Source organism: Falco cherrug, chromosome 13, assembly GCF_023634085.1.
Source record: "Falco cherrug isolate bFalChe1 chromosome 13, bFalChe1.pri, whole genome shotgun sequence".
NCBI lineage: Eukaryota > Metazoa > Chordata > Aves > Falconiformes > Falconidae > Falco > Falco cherrug.
The window spans coordinates 12,573,595-12,594,607 of record NC_073709.1 but is presented as its reverse complement, the minus strand read 5'-3'; the positions used below and the strand labels follow the sequence as shown (position 1 = coordinate 12,594,607).

The following is a 21,013-nucleotide window of genomic DNA, read 5'->3' as shown; positions in this document are numbered from 1 at the left end:
GTGATTTAAAAGGCCTTTTTCTTTCACCTATGAAGGACAGCAGTGAATAGCTCAGAAAGGTGCAAGCCAGGTAGCCAAGAAGCAACTCTTAAAATAGCAGTTTCAATAACTTAGTACCAGCAGCAGGTTTTACATGCAAAGATGCAACTGAAGGGTGTCTATTTACCTAAAGCATTAAATGCATCTTTCATTGAAGAAGGTAGAAAATTATCCTTCACATATATTCTGAATACAGGGGTTAACTTTTGACATGGAAAATGCTCACGCTTTTGTAGAGCATGAACTGATAAAGAAAGTCAATTGGTTTCTCTGCTTTAAGAGCCCAAGTGTACACTGAAAGAACGTGACACAAAACCACCACCTTTGCTACGACCAGTGGCACTTAGGCTCTCCATAATACTTGAGAAACCTTTATCTGTGTGTCACACCAGTCCCTGGTATCACCAAAACAAACACAGCTGCTGAATTATATTAAAGCAGCAAACTAGTACCAGGAAGTTTCTCATCTTTGCGAGAATCAGCAGACTGAATTTTTTAGTAAATGCAGTCGAAGAGATCCCATCCTGAAGTACAGCCCACCTAGTGAAAGCCTGGATGCTTCTGATCCACAACTCTTCCCTCACTTCCCAGAGAGGGGAGAGGAGAGCTGTTTCAGCAGGGTATGGTTGTTAAAGGAACAAGTTACCACTGCAAAGACCTGCTGCTGCCTCTGAAGGGGGGTGGCGGCAGGGCACACCGCCGTCCCACCAGCAGCTTGTGGCAGCACAGACCCTGACCTGCTCTGGAGAGTAGGAGGAAGAAGAGCAGGCTCAAGGACATACTTCGGTTCCTATTCTTTAAAGCTCTGCTGGGCCATCTGAACTGCTGCCAGAGTCTAGCACAGAGGGAAAGAAAGAAGATGCCAGAACAGGAGAGTTGTAATGAAAGTACTGAGGCTGGGTCATGTCAGACAGACACTGACTTCCTAGTGACTCTTCATACATGCTAGGCAAGCTTGCAAGGTACTTGGTCTGGCACAACACAAGTTTTCAATGCTACTACCTACCAGTGCCCTGCAAATGTATCTTGATTAAAAAAAAACCAACCAAACAAAAAACCCCCACACAACTTTCTCCGCCACTTCCCTCACCCCCAATCCTCAGTGTTTCCCTCACCCCCAATCCTCAGTGTCTCACGCAAAGTCTGAAGAACTGACTCTTCTGTACTGTCCACAGCTAAATCTTAGCAGATCACAACTACAAGAATGTGTCGATGCAGCTTATTAGACTTAAGCCTGTTACTGTGGCTCAGCAGACAGATGGCATCTCATCACTTTTCACCCTCTGGCCGTATTTTCCACAGTCCACTCCAACAGCCCAAGTTCAACCAAACTGTCATCGTTAGCAGTCTCTTGAATAGAGACAAGCTTTCCAAGCTCAAGAACACAGGATTTCCTGAGCCATATCAGAGCAGGCGCTCATCAAGACAATAACCAAAAGCTTTTCAAATAACAACAACAAAAACCCAACACAGGAATCTATTATTACTTAGGTACGCGATAGCTTTTCCAGACAGTTTCTTTCTAGCCCCAAATATGTGTATTTCCTCACAGTAGGATGGTTCGTGACCTCCTTGCAAATCGTGTATATGGTAAGTCGCTGACGGCCCATACAGGGAAGCAGACACTTTAAGCCTGGTAATAGAGCTGGGAGACCTCTAAGGCCTCAGCATGCTTTACACTATGTGGTACTCTACGCAAGTAACAAGTCTTTGAACATTTGCAATACATCTACACGAAGATTAGTTAGAAGTTAGCTACCAAGTTCTATGACAAAACCAATCCTTTCAAATGTATCCAACCCTATCTGCCCAGGAAAACAAGGGCACGGGGTGGGGGTGACAAGGGCATTCAGTACCGGTATGACTGAGACCCCACACCAGCCTCTCAGTCCTTTCTTGCAAATAGTCCTTCCTTTGCAAATAAAAAAAATAGGGTTTTTTCAGCACCCCTACAGAAGTTACATGCATTTGGGTAGAGATTAAAGCAGACTCTCCTCATTACAGGCTGTCCCAGTCAGGGCAGAGCAAGGCTCTGGGAGATAAAATCAAGAACGTGGCTTTCAGGCCCTGTCAGTGCCACCTACACCACACAACGTCAGAGCCCGTGCAGCCCAATTTTGGGAAGGAAGGACAGATAAAGTTGCCCTATTTGCCTCATGTAGCTTGTTTAAGTGAACTGGGGTGCGAATGGGATGAAATAGGTAGGCAAAGAAAGCAAGAAAAGGAGGCAGAAAAAGGTAAAAATAGAATGCAATATGAGGAGCCCAGGAAGGCAGGCAGACACAAGCCGACAGGGAAAGATCCTATACCAAGGTAACAAGAAAAACTTTGGGTTAGCTGGGTAAGCAAGCTAGAACTGACATCAAGCCCAGAAGGGAAGACCACACACAGCCTGAAAAGCTTCAGTATAAGACAAACTAGATACAAAAGGAAGATGACTAGAGAGGCACTTGAAAGGCAAGGCGTGAGCGCAAAGAGACAGAAGAAACCAGAGCACGTGCAAAAGCCCCGACCCCTTAAGCACATACACATTCGTATCTGGAGATGGTACTTCAGATTTCAGCTTACCACTTGTTATTTGCCAGGTCATACTTATGGAACGGATTCTACACCTGCAGGCAGAGGCAGCCATACAGGTTGATAGAGCTGGCACCTACAGCTAACGCTATGCACTGGCACCAGCACCTCCTGTGCACAGACCTACGTATACTTAGCATGGTTCAGGCAGCCTAAATACATCCTTCCTTCTTCTTTCAAGGAAAGAACAACAACAACAAAAGAATAATCCAACAAAACAAAAGAAAGAAAAAAGAAAAAAAGGAGATAGAAAGAAAGAAAAGCCACAGAATTCATTTTAATCAGAACAAGCAAACCACACTGACCTAGCACCACTGGCCTCTATAACCACCTTGCCTCAACTGCTCAGGAAACTGAAAGACGGCTCCTCAGTTAAATGAATTTATACAGCCCAAGACAATTTGTCATAGCTATGCAACTTTAATGAAATTCCTTCAGCCAGAGTTTCTCTAGATGCCATTGTATACTAATTTTCTAGGTTCCAATTAGTCAAATACTCTGTAAAGTTAAAAAAGTTCCCTTGGTAGGACCTTCTCCCTTCCCAATTACCTCCATAATTAGAAGGAAGGCTACCTGACCCCTTTTTCCCCTCAGCAGTATGGGGTTAAGTATCTTCCCTTGCCTCAGTTGTGTTATGGAAGTTCAACAACATGTGAATGACACACAAACTTATAATGAATATCAAAATCTTGCAGAGTGACACATGTCACTGAACAACACAAAGCATTTTCAATTATTTAGTAAGTATCCTCAAAGTAGAAAATACACAGAAGTAGCTGCTTAGATGGCACTTTTCTTCTAAGTTTACTTGAGAAACTCTGATCATGGCACATGGCACAGATGGATATCATTCAGGTGCTCAACTTACATCTTTTTAATCACACTGTGCATTTAATTACCATATCAAGTCTGGTGAGGAAAGGGACATTAAGACTACCCTCTCTTGGTCTTACTTTCCATGCCAGTGGATTCTATTAAGAGTATTTCAAGATCTGAATTACTATTTTCAAATCTTCCTGCTATTATCTTCAACAGACAAGCCAAGAGTAAAGTACACATCAGTACTTTGGATTTCAGGAAAATCTTAGACATGTTTAACTGATCTTATGAATCACTCCTTTTTCCACGATAATACAGTTTAGGACTTAACTTGCCTTAAAGAAACTGAAAGATTTCTTTGTTTTAACATGCTCAAAGAGCCTGTTTTGTTTAATGCCCAAGCATGTTTCAGGTAGACTTTCCAAATGGATCAAATCAACTTCTAGGCTTTAAATTTTGAAAGCCTGAAATACTCAAACAGCAAATAGCGGCACAGACACACCAAAGTACCTATCCCATTCTACCCAAGAGACTTGGCTTGCTTACTGAATAGGGATGTGGCAAGCACGAGGGGAGAAAGTTACTCTTCTTTTCCATTAGCTTAGGTACAGGATGAAGCATTAATTGAGTTTTAATTACCAAAACAAGTAATGCATTTAAGGAAACAGCCTCCATAAGCAGTTATGATTCAATTCCCAATCCTATTTTGAGAAAGAGGGATAAGCATTTACAGTGCAAAACACAGCAGGCAGACTTAACTGACTACTGCTGTCAAATGCAGACAAATCAAAGTTATGCTATGACTTCTGCCCTTCTGTTAGGAAATATGGATGGCTTTAACTTCAAACATTCCTCAGTGGCAGGGTTTGATAGTCTGAGGATTCAAATGCAAATTCACATCCTTATGAGTAAAAGCTGGACTGTTCTAATACTCAAGGTCTAACTGCCAGATTTCTGATACATAAGGGTACCGTTGTTGTTTTATCACTATCTTTCCTGCCTGTGAAGGATTAAAAATCAACGTGTCCTAAACTCTTCTAATATAGTCTGAGGTTTTGGAAGAACATCCTCCACTTTACGCCCAGAAAAGAAATAAAACCAAGAAAATGAAAACAAAAAAGAAAAGTACACCTCTGAAAAACAACCGCACCATCACTGTCATGCCAGACAGTTTACATGTAGCATATTGTTACCACCTGGCTAAGCTCAAAAGGCAGCTCTTTTTAAAATGCCACTTTAGCCGAAACAAGCAGTTGCTGAAGGCAAGTTACTCACAACCTGCTTTAGCTATACCATTCCACAAACTTAAGTCCATTTCTTCCAAGCCTGCAAAAAACAAAAAGGCATCCCACAAGAGATTTTTAGCAAGTTAAACACATGATAAATTGTCATGCCATTAGAGTCCTGCTGAACTACTACAGACTTAGTCACACATTCACCAATAAAAATAGAAGTAGTAAGGTTATTTAAGAACCCATATACACTACTGCCCACTACTGCAACAACAAACAAGAGGCCGGAGGTTGTGCCTCTCCTCTTCCTAGACCTACAAAACAACACAAACCCACGCAATGCACTTGGTCATGACATCAGTCACTACAGGCGTACAATGATAACAAACATACTTCCACCAGCTGCATTTTTCTCACAAGATCTCCTTGGTTAATGTAAAGCTCAAACCCACTTTTCTTATCACAAAAGGACTACAACAGATGACATCAGATCACACCTCCTTAACTCAAAGATAGCAACTTTAAATATGGTTAGTAGCCTTATAAATACATTTACTTTTGCAATATGACTTTAAACCAATGTTTAAAGTAAAGTCATTAAGCAGGTTCACACCACTAATCAACTTTTGCATGTTCCTGGACACTTTGGAAAATAAACAGTAATTACAGCATCATAAGAAAGGACCCAAGATCAAAGCTTTGATAGCTGTTCAAAACAGTCCTAGAAACACATCGTGGGAATTGAATTCCGACTGAATTTTTTTGAGCGAACTCATTTCCAGTTCAGCCATAAGCAACAAAAAAAGCCAAAAAAACCCCAGACAAAAACCCATCATGTATCCGTGCAGTAGCATAAACGTATGTGGCGTAATGCAAGTCTAATCAAAGGAACACAAACTGAAAAATATGAGCATTAAAGTAATGCTACGTTATGTAAACCTAAAGAAATAACAATTCATGCATTCATACAAGAAAACATACAAGCATAATCAACAACTACTCCTTTTTCTATGCCTTTGCTAACACAATCCACTGTGTTTATTCATGGTTCAGTCATATATCAATACATCTAAAGGGAGTTTTCCCCACTGCTTCTCAGCCAAAGATATGCTACGGTAGCTATCATGAACTATAAACAGAACTGGTTTAGTCTTAAAATCTGAAAACATCATAATACATAGAGTAGTAGCTTCTTCCAAACCTATGCATTCAGAAGACCAAGCTTACCGAAATCCTATCTTCCTTTAAAACATACAACTGTCTTCTGAAAAGTACAAGACCACAGGTATCTGAAACCACCCAGGTCATGCTAAAACACATTAAACTAGACCCTAGCTTTTCATCAAATGCACAAAAAAATTACTAACTGAATTACGGAAGACAAGTGCTTACCTTCAATCCTTTTTAAGGCCGACAGGCAAGTATCCCGGCTTGGAAATTCAAACGGATTATTACAGGTCCGAATGGTGTCACATTTACATTTCCCGTTGATTATGTTACAACCTGTTATAAGGTTTTCATTGCATGGTTCAAATCCAAGAAGCTGATCATCATCCCAGTTTTCATCTAAAATAAACAAACAAACTCACTCACTATTGGATTTTGGCTGTAGCATATAAATTCAGCTGCTTTGGAGTTGGGTGCGATCTACTTGGAGTTCAACAGTGCTAAACAGAAGATAACACATTAAAAAAAAATAATGGATTAATCTAAACTGTGGGGTTTGCCAAATACCATGTTTTGCAGCTGTTCTATTGCCCATTTTGCTACAGCTACTGGCATTGTTTACTTCCATCTGTATGAAAAACTATGATGTCTCAGGGAAATGCATAGCTGTAGTACAAATGACTGCTATTCTAACTGAAATAACTTTTGCAGATACTTGAAGTTATATTTATCATGGAAGTGAGAATGCTGGACAGAATCTGCAGCTGTTACAGAAGTCAAAATTGAGTCAGAAAGAGAGCATTTTTAAACCCGATTAAAAATACATCACATAGAATTCACTCCACAGAGATAACTTTTTCATTACAAAAATACTGCAAGATGCCAGGCCTCCAATTCTGTAATATAACCAAAAGTGATTTTTCCAGCACTCCTGGACTGCCATCCACACTCTAGGAGAATTGCTCAAGCACATCACGCTCCTTGCTGTCAAGGGGCGGAGGGATAGCTGGGCCGGAACGAGTCTTTCTGCTCAAATAATTCTGCTTCTTTCCAATGAGTCCCGTCAAACGTGTGTAATTGATGTTCCCACTGCACAGCTGCCCATTTCCCTTTTAGAAGGAGGCTACATGCAACAAGATGCTCCACTCCACCCCACCACCACCTCACCCCACCCCCGTCCAGGAAGCGATAAATCCAGTTGGTAGAGTTCCACCAAGATTACCAGTCCTACAAGATCTCAGCTTCCTTAGGTCAAATGCACACCCAGCAACATCCCACCAAAGCAGAAGTTTAAGTAAGACATGTGCTTTTTATGCAAGATTCAAGAAAATAAACTAGTCATTAGGTATTCTTCGCTACAGAGCACCAGATCATTTTCTAACCTGGTCTGTCTACCAAAACAAGTACCACAAAATATTCACACAGAAAGTCCACTGGCTTCTAGTAATGACAAAAGAAACAAACATTTATTATCAATCTTTACATCCTCATATTCCACAGCAGCTTTCACGTCACACCTTCTGGTAGGTTCACCTCAATTTTAATATACACTACCAACAAGCAAATTTCCGATACAGATCCTGCCAAGAAACATCTGAAAAAAAAAAAACCCCAAACCAACAGATAAACATCTTCCAGCTATGAAGGGGGGGGGGGGGGGGGGGTTGTTGGTTTTGGGGTTATCAGAAGTGTCCTCCAGTATGGGAGGCCACAGCCAAACACAAACTCTTTGTCATTTATAGCCTGACACTCAAAAGAAGTCTAAAAACCAGTAGTACATAACAGTGTACACACATACACACACACTCTGGGGTTGACATGCAAGTACTGTCCACTCTAAGAAACATGCAGAACATGCACTAACCTGCAGGTTTTCCCATTTGGGGGAAACACCTGGAAAAAGCCATTTACCTATCAAGTAATGGTGCTACAGAAAGCGCCACAGCCAACTCTCAGAGGTATGTTTCTCCCTGTACAACTACTTGCTTGCTTTCTGTTGTAAGTCAGCAGAGTACCCTGCTGACAAAAAGCACCAAATAAAAACCAGGTCGATTTTAGACATAACGAAGGGAACTTCCATGGGAACCCCATGGCTCTTCTACGCCATAAAAACAGCAGAGGAAGGGCAGTCATTAACCCCAGGAAGTAATTTGTCTCTTTTTTTTTTTTTTTTTTTTTCTTTTTTTTAGTTAAAGTTCATCTATCATCCCATACAACAACTCTATCAATAAAAGCCAAAGGAAGCGTAGAAGTTCCTGAAGAGAAACTATTAAAATTCTTTCAAGAAAAGATGCCGCTTCAGTAACGCTTGGGACACTTGGGACACTTTCATTGTGAGGAGGCCACGCATGCAGAGGGAGGAAAAAAAAAATCATGAGAATTTGGAGAACAATAATACATCCTGTTTTCGAGAAGCCGGAATACCGCCTGGACAATTTGTATTTTACAAATCACAGCAGTAATCCACGTAATGACAGGAACAAAAGAGGCTATAGTTACACTCCAAGACTTGGTGTTTCCAATTCTGTAACCACAGGGACCACAGCTTCATCCAGATTGGTCTGTTCAATGGTCTTAAGAAAACTGTTTGAATCATTCCTTGTTTCTGACACATAGGCTTTCCTCCCCTACCACTGTGGACAGGCTGGCCCCCCTCCCCAGAGCTGCTCTGCCCACCAGCACCCCGAGACCAGCATAGTGCAGACAGGTGGAGCCCACAGACGGGGATGACAGCACGCTTTTGCTTTTCCAGCACACCAGTTCAGAGCAGTTCTGTGTCTCTGCCCAGTGGCATTTCAGCAACTAGATCTTTTCAAGGCTGACAGAGATCAGCGGGATGCCTGTTACACAGGAGCTGCTCACCCCCCGTAAGGTGGTACCCACCTGGCATGGGCAGCAGGGCTGTTCCTCGCTCACGGCAGAACGCCTTGATGCAGATGCACCACACGCTGCAGCACTGCCCAAAACATTATGTCACTTCCAGGACAGGTTAGTGTTTGATATCTTGCCTGCCACCTCTCATGGCTTCTCGGATGGGAACAGAAGAGAGGGTACATACGCAGCGCATGCCCCAGTACTAGGCACACTTGAAGTCTTCGGTGCCACAGCCCCCAAACTAGCTTGGTAGCCATTAAGAGGACAGGAGAGAAGAGAAATCCCTCAGTAATAATTGCAAGCTATACATCTAACAGCTGAATCTTGAATCATTCAGACAGGAAGAATACAAATCCAGTTCCAGCCTGAACATCTTTTGCCAGTCTGCTTTTCACACCATTTTGTCTAGAAATACGATTGCTATCAATAAAGGAACAAACATGTCATAAGAAGAGAGCTTATTTTAGTTTAGTAAATCAATGCAGTCCAGCATGATCTTTCATGCAGACTTAAGACTCCTTTTGCTAGTTGATTTTGTCCTTTTTTTCAACAGAATCTTAAGGTCCCATTAAATGAGTACTTGTTTACTACAAAGTAAACCCTCAGAAGTCATATCAGTATAGGCAGAACAAAATTCCTTGGTACAAAAGGTACAACCACATGAGAGCACTCGCATGAGCTAAAGGGATGAATCCTGTGTCTCACTGCAATGCAAAGCTTTAGTTACTTGATGCGAAGGCATCTAGTGCTGTGCTTGATGCAGGTAAGCGGTCACCCAGTAGTACAGCATTGCTTCTTCCTTCAAAGGTCAGCAGTATTTCAGCTGATAATGGAAACATGTCTTGAACAAAGTCTAGGCTCCGTGAAGCATATAACCTAGCCTCTATTACTCCTGAGATAATCATGTCCTGTGGACTATTCCGAAAAACAAACTTTTACACACCAGTAATCTGGAGACCTGGGACAGTTCATGAACAATTTCAGACCGCAGAAGCATTTTCCTGCATGCTGTTTGACCTCCTCTATGGCTTCCTTCTAAGAAGAGTGCTCTTTCATGCGTACCTCTCAGAAATCTGGATGATATGAAGGAAGAAACTGAGATTTAATCATTTGTGAATGCTTTACTTCTCTGCAAGCAGAGTTGACAAAACCCAAATGTAAGAATCTAAGAGCCTCTCAGGCTTCGGTATGCACATCTTATCCACTAGCTGACTTCAAGGACATTTAAAAATATGAAAAACCAAGTAGGTGTTTAACATTCTTGAGTTTTTACAAACAATCCAGCTGAAAAGCAGCCCAAGTAAACTGTTAGTTTTCATCCAAACTGATCTCAGTTTAGCTGTGCTTTCCACCATCTCTGTGCTGGCATGACCAGGTAGGGGCAAAAAAGGGACGGGCCACTTTTTAGTAGTCTTGAGCTGACGTTGGATTGTTATATAGCCACTCAGCTACCTATTGTACACTGTCTAGAAGTGGTTCCCATGTTCCCATCAGGCCGATAGCTATAGCACAGAAATCACTCTTTCAAATCATGTCTACCTACATGCATTTCTTCACTCCTTCCAACTCATTCAGGCAAGTTTCCTTTTCAGCCAGTAAAGCAGTTCTGCATTTACTCAGACCAAAGTTAAGCCTTGGACATAGCTGGGGTTTTTTTCATTCTTTTAAGTGTGCTTTCATACCATCAGGAAAGCATGCGAGGGGAGGCATCGCATTAATTCCAAACCTTTTCCATTTTCTTCCATCATTCATATAATCACTTGCTTTCTGCAAAGCAAACGTTTCAGCTTGCTAACAGTTCAAGTGCTGCTCTGGGTTGCTGAACTCCCGAGACCTGTCATAGCATGCAGCTAGAGTAGGGAAGAGGATTAAGGCATTAACAAGTTGAGCAAGAGGTCCTTAAACAACAGGTCCAGTCTGGGAAACATGCCTCTGGTAAGCAGCATTCCATCACTTCTTCCATGCCAAATCCCACATACCAGCACTCAGAACACAGCAGCACAGCAGCATGCAAGGCACGATGCTCAGGACTGAAGCATTTACATCTTCTTCACCTGAACAGCTGCTCATGTTTCCAGAAAAGCATGCAACTATGAGAAACTAACTTCGAGCCTTATTTTACTGTGCGTTTATAAAGTACACAGCAGCTCACTATAGTTGCAATTGTTGTCCCCATATGCAAAGGACCATCTCAAAACAGGTGCAAGTTAAAAGTACAAGGAAAGACCTTTTAAGAGGCTCCTTCTTCCCTGCTCAAATTTTTTGCTTTCCCTTCCTTTGAGTTCCCAATTCCTTCTGCCTGCCACAAAATCTTCTCTTTTGTGCTCCAACCCTTCTCTTCCTTTCTGGACATTTAATTAATATCAGCTACTGTTCGGAAAACCATATACTGTTTTCCTTCACTGTTTATAAAGATAAGGCATCACCTCAAACCAGCAAGCAACATGCTGGAATAGTCACTAAATTATCACTGCTGAACATTAATATACAAGCACTGCACCCACAATAATCTTAAATTCCAAGTCGGGGGGGTAGGGGTGGTGGTAAACATAACTGGAGTGAATTGAGTGAACTCCCATAATTCACACTTAACCACAGCATGCTCCTCAGCTATGTCTGCCTGTTTAAAGCGTGACAGGCAGGTTCTCAGGATACTGAAAGAGCAAGGAGACCATCAAATACAGTGCTGATCTGAAAATGAAATAAAGTCACAACTTACAGACTCTTGCATCCTTTTAAATCCTGCATTTGAAGGAGAAGAGAGAACGGGTTTCACAGTGACACAGAACTGATCACTACTGGGACTGATACTGCCCTATGGGAAAGGGAGGGGGGGAACCTTTCAGAAGCTTCTCCATCAATTCAGACCCAAGGTCTGAGCCACACCACTCCCACACACTGGGATACACAACAGCATTTTCAAATCAGTGGTATTCATTAAGATGGTATGAGACTCTGAAAAGATTCTACAGACTTTCTAAAATAAAAAAAAAGGAAATACTTCTTGCCAGTAAGCTTTGGCTTCTCTTTGAACAGGAAAAAAAAGAATGATGGAAAGGAAATTCATGTTTTGGAGGAGCTGAACAATAGAACTGACTAATCACCACTAAAGAATGCTTGAAACCCAGCCCCAGACCTTGAAAAGCAGCAGAAGGGAAGGCTAGCCTTGAAGTGAGTTTGAGCTCATGTACTGGCTGCAATCCTCTCCCCTCTCCCAACTTACTCTATCAGTGAAGCCATGAACTGGGGACCAGAGCTGGCAGAAACTTTTATGGTAAAACACCCAGCTGAGAGTTTTATGATAAAGCAGTTTTCCCACCTTCTGGAAGGGTGCACTTTCCAAAATCAAAGCTTTATGTGAAATGTGCATCAGTACAACAGGGTTTTGCTGCCTCCTGATAAAATTTCTAGTCAAAGCTAGACAGCAAAACCACACCATAACATTTAGATACCTCAGGAACACCATACGTGTAAGGCTCGTCTCAAATCTGACTGCCTGATTTATCTTATTCAAGAGCGTGTATCTCAGGTGATTCCCTGGTATAGCGAGACAGATTTTCACTGCAGCAGCTCTGCATGTGTCTCAAGGCAGTTATTTCATACTAAGGAATGCAGAAAGTATTTAAACAAACCAGCTTTCCATATAATTATCAGAAACTCCACAATAGCCATAAGGAAAGCAATGAGATAAATGGAAGTGTTAAGCAAACCACATGACATAGACAACTATTTCAAGTGTTATAGTTTTCCCTTGCCCACACTGTCTGCAATATTTCAGTTCTCCAGGTACCACCCCCCATTCCCGCAACAAGACTGGACGCTATGTCCAATAGCCTTCTGCCTCAAAAATGTTTGGAAATAATAAGTAATTAGTTTTGAAGTCTGACCCCTAGACATTTAAGCATCTGAAGAAGAGACTTGCAAGTGAGTTATTTCAATCTTATGACCAGAACCATGTCTTCTTTGTAAATAGTTGACTGAAAATACTACGTGGTGTCCCAGGGTTTAATGGGTCAGCCACAGCCTCTGCCAGTACTCCCTTGATTAGAATGAGCACGGACAGCAGAGTTTCAGCTGTCCCAGCAGATTTTTCTTCTAGCTCTAGAAAACTCTTTAAAAAAAAAATATGCTAAAGCTTCAGCAAAGGGCCAAACCATCACATCCATTTTCCAAAGGTGGATAAAATTCCAATTCTTTTCTCAAGTTGCACTCTGTACCTACACTCTTCAGAAGCCTGCGTGTACAGCAGCACGCACCAGCTGCATTGCAAACAAGTAAGCTGGCCGGTAGCTTGCACAAGCTGCTCAGCAGAGGCAAAGCTGACAGGAGGAGGAAGAAGTTTTGCCTAAGACAAATTCTGGAACAGAGATATGAATAAAGCAACCTATACCACGAGCAGCTCAAACTACTGGAAGAAACCTGATATCCTAAACCTTTTGCCACTTTCTCCCCCCAGTCATTAGTGCAGCATCACTGAACGCCAGAATTGCAGGATGGTTCAAAGGAATTACACCTGATTCCTGAAGTCACAGAAGACCACAGGAAAATCTCTACATACCCTGGATTTAGAATTAACATCAAGGCTTTTTCCTTTTTCTAAAGCTTAACTTGGACATCAAGTTCAGTGTGTCTGTTATCAAAGTAGCACATTTTACTTTAGCAGATGTAATACCATTATCAGTATGACCCCAGCTCTTTATCCACAGACCATCAGTGAGGGGAAGAAAAACCTCCACATACGTTCATCCAACCTTTTTAGAAAGTCCTGAACAGAGCGCAACACAGGCTGTAGCAAAACACTGAAGTTTAATTAGTTTCAAGGATAAGGGACCCAAGAGAATGGTCTCTCTCTGATTCAGAAAGATTACACTTGCTAGATCTTTCACTAATTAAAAAAACACCTGAAGCCTATCACTGTCAAGACAGCTGGCTCTATAAGGCTTAAAGTTTTGGAAACGAGTAAGAACATAGGAATGAGTGCCTGCCTGTGAGCCAGTGCTTTCCCTCCTGTCCACAACCCTATGCTCTCCAGTTTGTTTTCTTATTGAAATACTTGCATGCTCATGACCCTCAAGGTGTTAACATGATTTGCAGGTGCTGAAGTAAAGTTCTCAGTATACCCAGTGAGAGCTGCTGGGGAGCTAATATTGCCTCTGGTAAAGGCAGTGAACTGCGTTCATTCATCTCAATACATTCTTAAGGGCTTATTCCCCCCAAACGTGGCCAAACTAGTCTGCTTAGACTAGAGCTCCCTCAGGGACCCTCTTCTGACTCAGATGCTTATGTGGAATTTTATCTAGTTTGTATAAAGGCTGTCTTCCCATGTTAGTTTATACTGCTAAGTTTCTCCATATACGTAAGTTTTCTGTGTCAGTATCCGTCATTTTCCAAACTACATGCGTAAATACCAAAAGGGAGAGTTAAAACATTATCTTGCCAGACTACACAACTGGTGTCACCTGAAGTCTCAGGCAAAACCCTGAATTCACCATATCCAAGTTTACATTCCCTGTAGATTAAATGCATTTGCAAATGAAAGCGGTTTACAAGTCACAAGAGACATTTAATAGGTCACTTCTACAAAGCATTTAATCCATTAAAACAGAGAAACATTTGGTCCTGTCTGCAAGATGCTGTAAACTTTATGCATTGAGATGAAGAATCCTTGAGGAGAGGCAGAGGAAGGAGGGGAAGAGGAAGGTATTTTTGAGCCATACTAATGGATTCATTATTGCATAATATGCCTGCCAGTCAAATGACATTTTGGTTGACTAAGTACTACACAAGAAATTAAATTATGCAAGTATACTTGAATCAGCTGGAGGGTGCTTAAACCAGCAAACATGCCTAGGAGTGCAGAAATTACTATTTGACAAGTTTGAAGGTAGTTTAAAAATAAAAAATAAGAATCTTTATACCCAGCATGATTCTAGGGAATCTGATGAAATAACCATTTTCTTCAGGGAAAAATTCACTTCAGCAGAGGATGCTTGACATACAGTCATGTGAAATCAAATGGTTTAAAAAAAATAAAAATAAATAAAAGCGTATTCCTCTTAAGAGATGTGTAGTCATTCAGCCTATCCACAGTGATACTTCCAGTTTTAAACTGTGCTGATCCACAAAAAGCAAAAGCCTACCAATTCCTGTATCAATATCCCTCCTCCTATCTGAGTTTTCCATTTAATTTTTGTTGAAATAGTGGAACCAAGTGATTTCTAAAATAGAAACATGATGCCCAGAAACAGAAAGGAAACCATTTCCAAGTCAAATACGCACCTGATCTAATTCAAATTCCATGCCATACTCAAAGATGCATGCTTTTACTGATGTTGCGATTTCGGCATTGACACAAGACGGAGTAGAAATAGCTTAGAAATCACCCAGCCTGTGCTTATGAAGTCAGCGTGTGCCTAGGAAGTGTTTCCTAGGGGGTAGGGAAAGGGTCTGTTAAATATGTTAAATAAAAAAAACCCTGTTAAATATGGTCAAGACTAGCACATGAGAATCTGAACATTCACCAAAGAATTAGTTCTCATTCCAGTTTCACAAGGTCAGTAATTTTCGTGATAGTATTTTTTTGACACCATGAATAATTTTTACATACACACACACACACACAAAAAAAAGTCTGGATTGCTGACACCCTTTGAACCAAGTATTTTGACTGTCTTCATGCCAACAATCATTTAGTGCATCACTTAATAATGATTAAGTCCCAGACTTAATCATCAGTACTAACATGCGATGTTAGCGGAGGAAGTCCTGTGTACACACATCAGAACTATTTGGACATCTCCCTAGCCACTCAGAGTAAGATAAAAACCCAAACAAAAAGTTAAGGTATCTGGGCAACACTGCTCCAGTCAAACAGATATAAACAACCAGGTTACCCACATGCGACTTCTAAATTACCTGAACTTCAGTAACTCTTACTCAAAGCAAAATACTACCTGATCTTTAGGGGTCTGGACCGCATCATGGGCAAAAAGCCAAGCATGTTGTATAGAAGTCTGTCTGGAGAAAAAGCATCACGTGCTATGCTTTGGGTCCATGACCCATTAGCTACAGGGCATGGGTCTGAAGACAACTGAAAACAAGTTTCTCCCAAGGGTACTAGCTACAGAAGTTACAAGAAGCAGCACCACTTATGGTAAAAATACTAGCAACAATTATTTTTTTTTAAAAAAAAAAAAAGCTAAGTTTTCAAAGTTTCCTTTCCTTTCATCAGCTCCAGGTTCTCTGCAGTTTGGTTACATACAGTACAGTGTGCCCTTACACATCATACTCTAGCACATGTTTCTACAGGAGGAAAATTAATCCACAGTAGGCTTCATGGTGCATGGGGGGGGGACGGGACGGGGGACGACATGACACCCAAGTTCTCACTGCTTGTCCCAACAAGGAGTCAGACAGACAGTAATGCTCCAAGTTCCCCAAAAGATGCAGTTCAGTAGAAGAGTGGATATTAGGAAGAAATTCTTCACTGAAAGGTTTGTCAAGCATTGGAAGGGGCTGTCCAGGGAAGCGGTTACGCCACCATCCCTTGAGGTATTCAAAAGACAAGTAAATGTGGTACTCAGGGACATGGTTCAGTGGTGGGCTTGGCAGTGTTAGGTTTATGGCTGGACTCAATAATCTTAAAGGTCTTTTCCAACCTAAATGATTCGATGATTCTAAGATACCAGGACTAGCCACAGCAGGACAAGCTTCTACCATCCTCCTAGATGATTAACACGAACACATATACTTGCCTCAAGTCTGCTACAGCAGCTTTCTCCTGGTCCTGAGGGAACTCTAGTTCAGAACCTACACAATAAGCAGACAAGCCCCAAGTACTCAAGGCAAGCCTTAAACTACCTACCATCAGCAAAAAGAATATAGCAGTAACTGTATTCTTCCCCCCAAAAAGAACCCCAAACTCCACCAAAAGAACACACCAAAACAAACAAAGCGCTGTATGTTACTAGTAAGTTACTAGAGCAGAAATACCTTCTTTCAATGACTACACAGTGTTTAATTCATACGGAAGTATGTTCTGAAAGGAACACAAGAACAGTGTGAGACTAGCAGTTCTGTTAACTGTGCATTTCAAATATATTGTGAAAAGTTATGTTTCTATTACACAGTTAAAAATAATTTCAGCTCAGCTCATTTTCAGTGTTATTTTACTTGCTACTGTTATGCCTTAGAAGACTGAGCAAAGCAATCAAGGCCTCTTCATCTAATAGCACCAGAAATTGGCGAAGTGTTGAAACAGACAAGAGAGTCATCACACGAAGTACCTTCAGAGTAACCGAACTTCTCTGGCAGAGCTTTTCCAAGGCTTTCTGACGCCCCAGAAAGTGGGAGCTGTGCCCAGCCGGACTGCTGCAGAAGCCCAGCCTCAGGTATTTTGGGGGAACTCCAAGCTAATTAGGGGATGGCTCCAGGTCTACCTTCAAAGGCAGAGACCCAGGGCAGTCCCTGCTTTGAGCTCAAAATTTCTCAAGGTTAAGAGTGTTTGGAAGGGGCTGCAGGCTCTAACACCTTATGGAACCAATCCAGCAGCATCCCTGTAAAGCCAACAGAGGCTGGAGGTGTGCAAAGTCTCCCAAGACTGCCCTTCACGAAGGGTACCTGCCCACGCTGGGGGAAGCTGACCTCAGAATTATTCTTTAGCAAGAATGCAAGGACATTCACGAAGGGCATTTACATACTTCAGGATAATGCCACAAATGGAGCCTTAAAACTGCATAAAGTTAAGGTGGCGAGATAAATGAGGAATTCCTCCAGCTTTTAGGATAAAGGGAAGAACCCAGAAGCAGCAACATATTTCATTAATAAACACTGGTTTAACCAAGACTACTCCATTTCTAGTTTCAGAAATGGAGGCTACCAGTGACAGGTGCCACAGAGACTTCTCCATCAGGTGTTACAGAGTTCACTTATGCTGAGTGCATTAAACACTAAAACTGAGTTAATGGACGGGTATTTTTACCTGCTGAAACTCCAGCTCTTAAAGCTTTCTGTAGCCCAGTATGTGTTGATACTCTTGAAATAAGACATTGCTGAAGCTTCAAAAATGATAAAAAATATGCTTATAACTATAGCCAGTAGGGGTCATTTCAGTGTAAAAAATTGCAGTGAAAGAAAAAGCTAGAGACAGGGAGGACAGTAAAAATACCAATTTCTATTCACACAGTTCTGTAAGTCACTTCCATTTACTCCTCTCTGAACTGGGGCAAGAAAGGGTTTGCACTCCCAGCAGACAGGATTAAAAAAAAAAAAAAAAAAAAAGGTAGCCTTCATTTCATTAATGGATAAAGGCACGGCGTAGTACTACTGGCACATCAGACATCACCAGCCTACCCTGTCGCACGTGTGCCTGTAAACTGCACAACTGTTTGGGTCACCTCAATCAAAAAAATAGAGCTAATCAACCTTAGTTTAGTCATCGGAGGTAGTACATTAAGTCCCCTTTTTTCCTTGCTGCCACCCCTCATGCACAACACGCCCCATGAACACCACATTACTCCTGTTGCTTAGAATGAGGCAGTTTCCTGACAATTCAGTAATAGGTATTCCAGGACTATTTATTAGGCTGACAGTTTAGCTCAGTTGCTTTTCATTTCTGAGAATGAAAACTGAATAGATAACTTATCTCCTTAACTATTCCTATAGAGACAGCTGGAACTAGTTTCTAACCACAACACTAACTGAAATGCAATCTTGCCAACAAATGCTTCACACTATTTTCAACAGTAGATGGGACGTGTTATGAGTTGAACTACAGCAATGTACAGATTGCATCACTTCAAAGGAATGAAATACTCCTAAACTGCCAGGGACGTTCGTACTGTGATACAGTAAGGGAGTTAGAACATTTAATGACTGCAGGCTTTTAGTTCCTTTAACCGGGGGATGCGGGGGGAGCTGGCGAGGGGGCAGCTGTTTAAGCCAAGCTTTTACTTGAAAACATGCAAAAAGAGAAGACTCATCCAAAACCAGGTAGGTTTTTAAAGTACCTTCTCCCCTCTTTGCTTGCACTTTTCTACCGAAGAAAACTTTTCCAATACGTATCAGAATAACGAGACAGAAAGCCCACAGCACGTATACATGTTCAGCAACATGGTCTCAGCCAAGCTCTTCAGAGTAGTTTAGGGCTATTTTTAATCGTTTAACAATAGAGCTTTTAACCCTGGAGCTCATCCTACCCAAGCACCAACTGCAGGGGCTGATGGCATTGGTTCCAGCACAGGCAGGACGCGCTGCTCTGCTGTGATCTGCAATTTATTTGTCAGGGAGGCAAACGGCGTCCTAAACTAATAATGAGCGCCGGGACAAAGGTCAGCTGCCCCCTAGAAACGACCGGTTTTAGCTCGCTCAAAACAGCGCATCATTTTAAATGCCCGTTTCTCGGCGAGATGCTGCCTGCATAGCTCCCCGGCCGTGCTGCTGCCCTCTACCCGCCGAGCGCCGCCCGCCTCCCGCTCCTTTTCCAGAATTGTCGAAGCTCCCGCTCCGAGTCTCACATACATTTACACATATCCCAAACTACTGGTTATTTGTAATCTTTTTACAGCGCCATGTTTTCCCTCAGCTTGGGGGAAAAGGGGGCTGAAGGTACAAGGCAAAAAGAGCCTAGAGGTCTGCCTCTCGCCTCCGGTTAAATTATAAACTATAAAAAATAAATCGCAGGGACTCCGATAGATACAAAATTCGAAAGGGGGGGGGGGTGGGTGGGTGAACTCCTCTTGCATTTCATACCAATTCATCACCTCCCAAGCAGCCGGCAGGAAGCTGGAGTGACTTTGAGAGGAGTTCTGCCCTGGGGATTTCTGCCTCCCCCTTGATGCTCCAGCCGGGAAAAGCCACCGCTTATCATCACACACCGAGCGGGACAGGCGGGCAGATATTAAGTGACAGGAACAGGAAGGAAAACTTTACAACAGATGATCTGCCTTTGTGTTTCCTTACGGAGGAGGGAATCCGGAACAGGCATCATGTGTGCACGACTGACCTCCGCCGATCTCCATCTGCCAGACCCTTCCCAAGTCCTTTACCAAGGATTTTTAGCTGGGCGTCAGTAGCTGGTGGCAGCTATTAGCAAACCAGTGAATCCCTACGGAAAGCGAGAAGTGGAAGAGCCTGGAAGTTCAGGCTGAGAAAGTGAAGGGTGAAACTTTTAAATAAGGATGAGGTTTTTTGGGGAGGGAAAGGGTTACAAGACCCCGGGGTGCGGGGCAGGCGGGCGGCGGGAGGGAAGCGGGACGCACCGGCGCGGCGTCCGTGCCCCCCCGGCCGGCCGGTACCCCCACCCGGGGACGGCGGGTGGGCGGACGGTGTCCCACCGCCTCTCACCTTCGCAGACGCCCACTTCGTACTCGGTGATGGAGTCCCCGTTGAGCGGCGGTCGGATGACACAGCGCAGCCCCCGGTCGCAAGCCCCGTGCAGCCCGTAGACTCCCCCGCAGCTCTCGTTCCGTTGCCGAGCGCACATGAAACAGCAGCCGCAGATCCCCAGCACGATGCTACCGGGGCAGCTCTTCGGTTCTTCGCATTTGGACTCGTCGCAGGGCAGGCAGACGAGAGCCCGCGTCCCCGACTCGCCCAGCAGCAGGGCCAGCAGCGACAGCCACCCCGCCGCCGCCAGGTGCCAGCCGCCGTCTCCGCCCGGGCGCCTCCTCCCCGCCGAGACCGCTGCCAGGTACATCCCGGCCGCCGCAGCCCGGCCTGGGCCGGGGGAGCCTCTCGGAAGCCCCCGAGCCGGGCGGCGGACCCGAGCGCGCCGCGGCTCCTTCCCGCCGCCCCCGCCTCCGGCCCCCCGAGGAAAGTTTCCTCTCGCGGCGGCAGCGGCCGCTTCAGCCAAACTTCTCCTGCGGGCGGCGGCTCCGCCCGCTGCGCCCTTCGGCAAGCGGCGCCCGTCAGTCCGTTCGCCCCCCGCCCGCCGGCTCCCGCAGCACCGTCCTGGCCGGCAGCGCGGCGCCCGGCTGCGAGCGAGCGGCTGGGCTCGGCTCCGCTCTGCCCCGCTCGCTGCCCGAGTCCCGACTCGCCTCCTGCCTGCGACTCGCCCCGCTCCGAGTGCGCCCTCTGCCCTTCCCCCATTGGGCGGTGATCGCCTCCGCCCCGCCCCGCCTGCCCGCTAGCGCGCCCTCATTGGGCGCCGCTCAGGCCAGCCCTCCCCGCCTGCCTCCCGCCCCCCCGCAGCCCCAGATCCCGGGGCCGGGGAGAGACGCGGCGGGGGCGAGCGGCGGCCTGGGCCTCACAGCGCCCGCCGCCTCTCCCTCCGCCTGCCCCTCCCCTCCCCCGCCCGGGGCTGCGAG

General features: G+C 44.0%; 1 protein-coding gene across 2 annotated transcripts in view; it reads right to left on the bottom strand.

The window, feature by feature from the left end:
• CRIM1 (cysteine rich transmembrane BMP regulator 1) overlaps positions 1 to 20,808 on the bottom strand; it is a 188,114-nt gene extending 167,306 nt beyond the window's left edge. Inside the window, exons 1-2 of one of the 2 annotated variants that reach the window (XM_055725803.1) lie at positions 20,052 to 20,808; positions 6,060 to 6,233 (exon numbers count right to left, since the gene is read on the bottom strand). In XM_055725803.1, coding sequence (XP_055581778.1) covers positions 6,060 to 6,233; positions 20,052 to 20,403 — 526 coding nt within the window. In that variant the 5' untranslated portion in view covers positions 20,404 to 20,808. The remainder of the gene's footprint in view (positions 1 to 6,059; positions 6,234 to 20,051) is intronic. The other variant, XM_055725802.1, reaches the window with a different exon arrangement.
• Between the last annotated feature and the right edge of the window lie 205 nt (positions 20,809 to 21,013).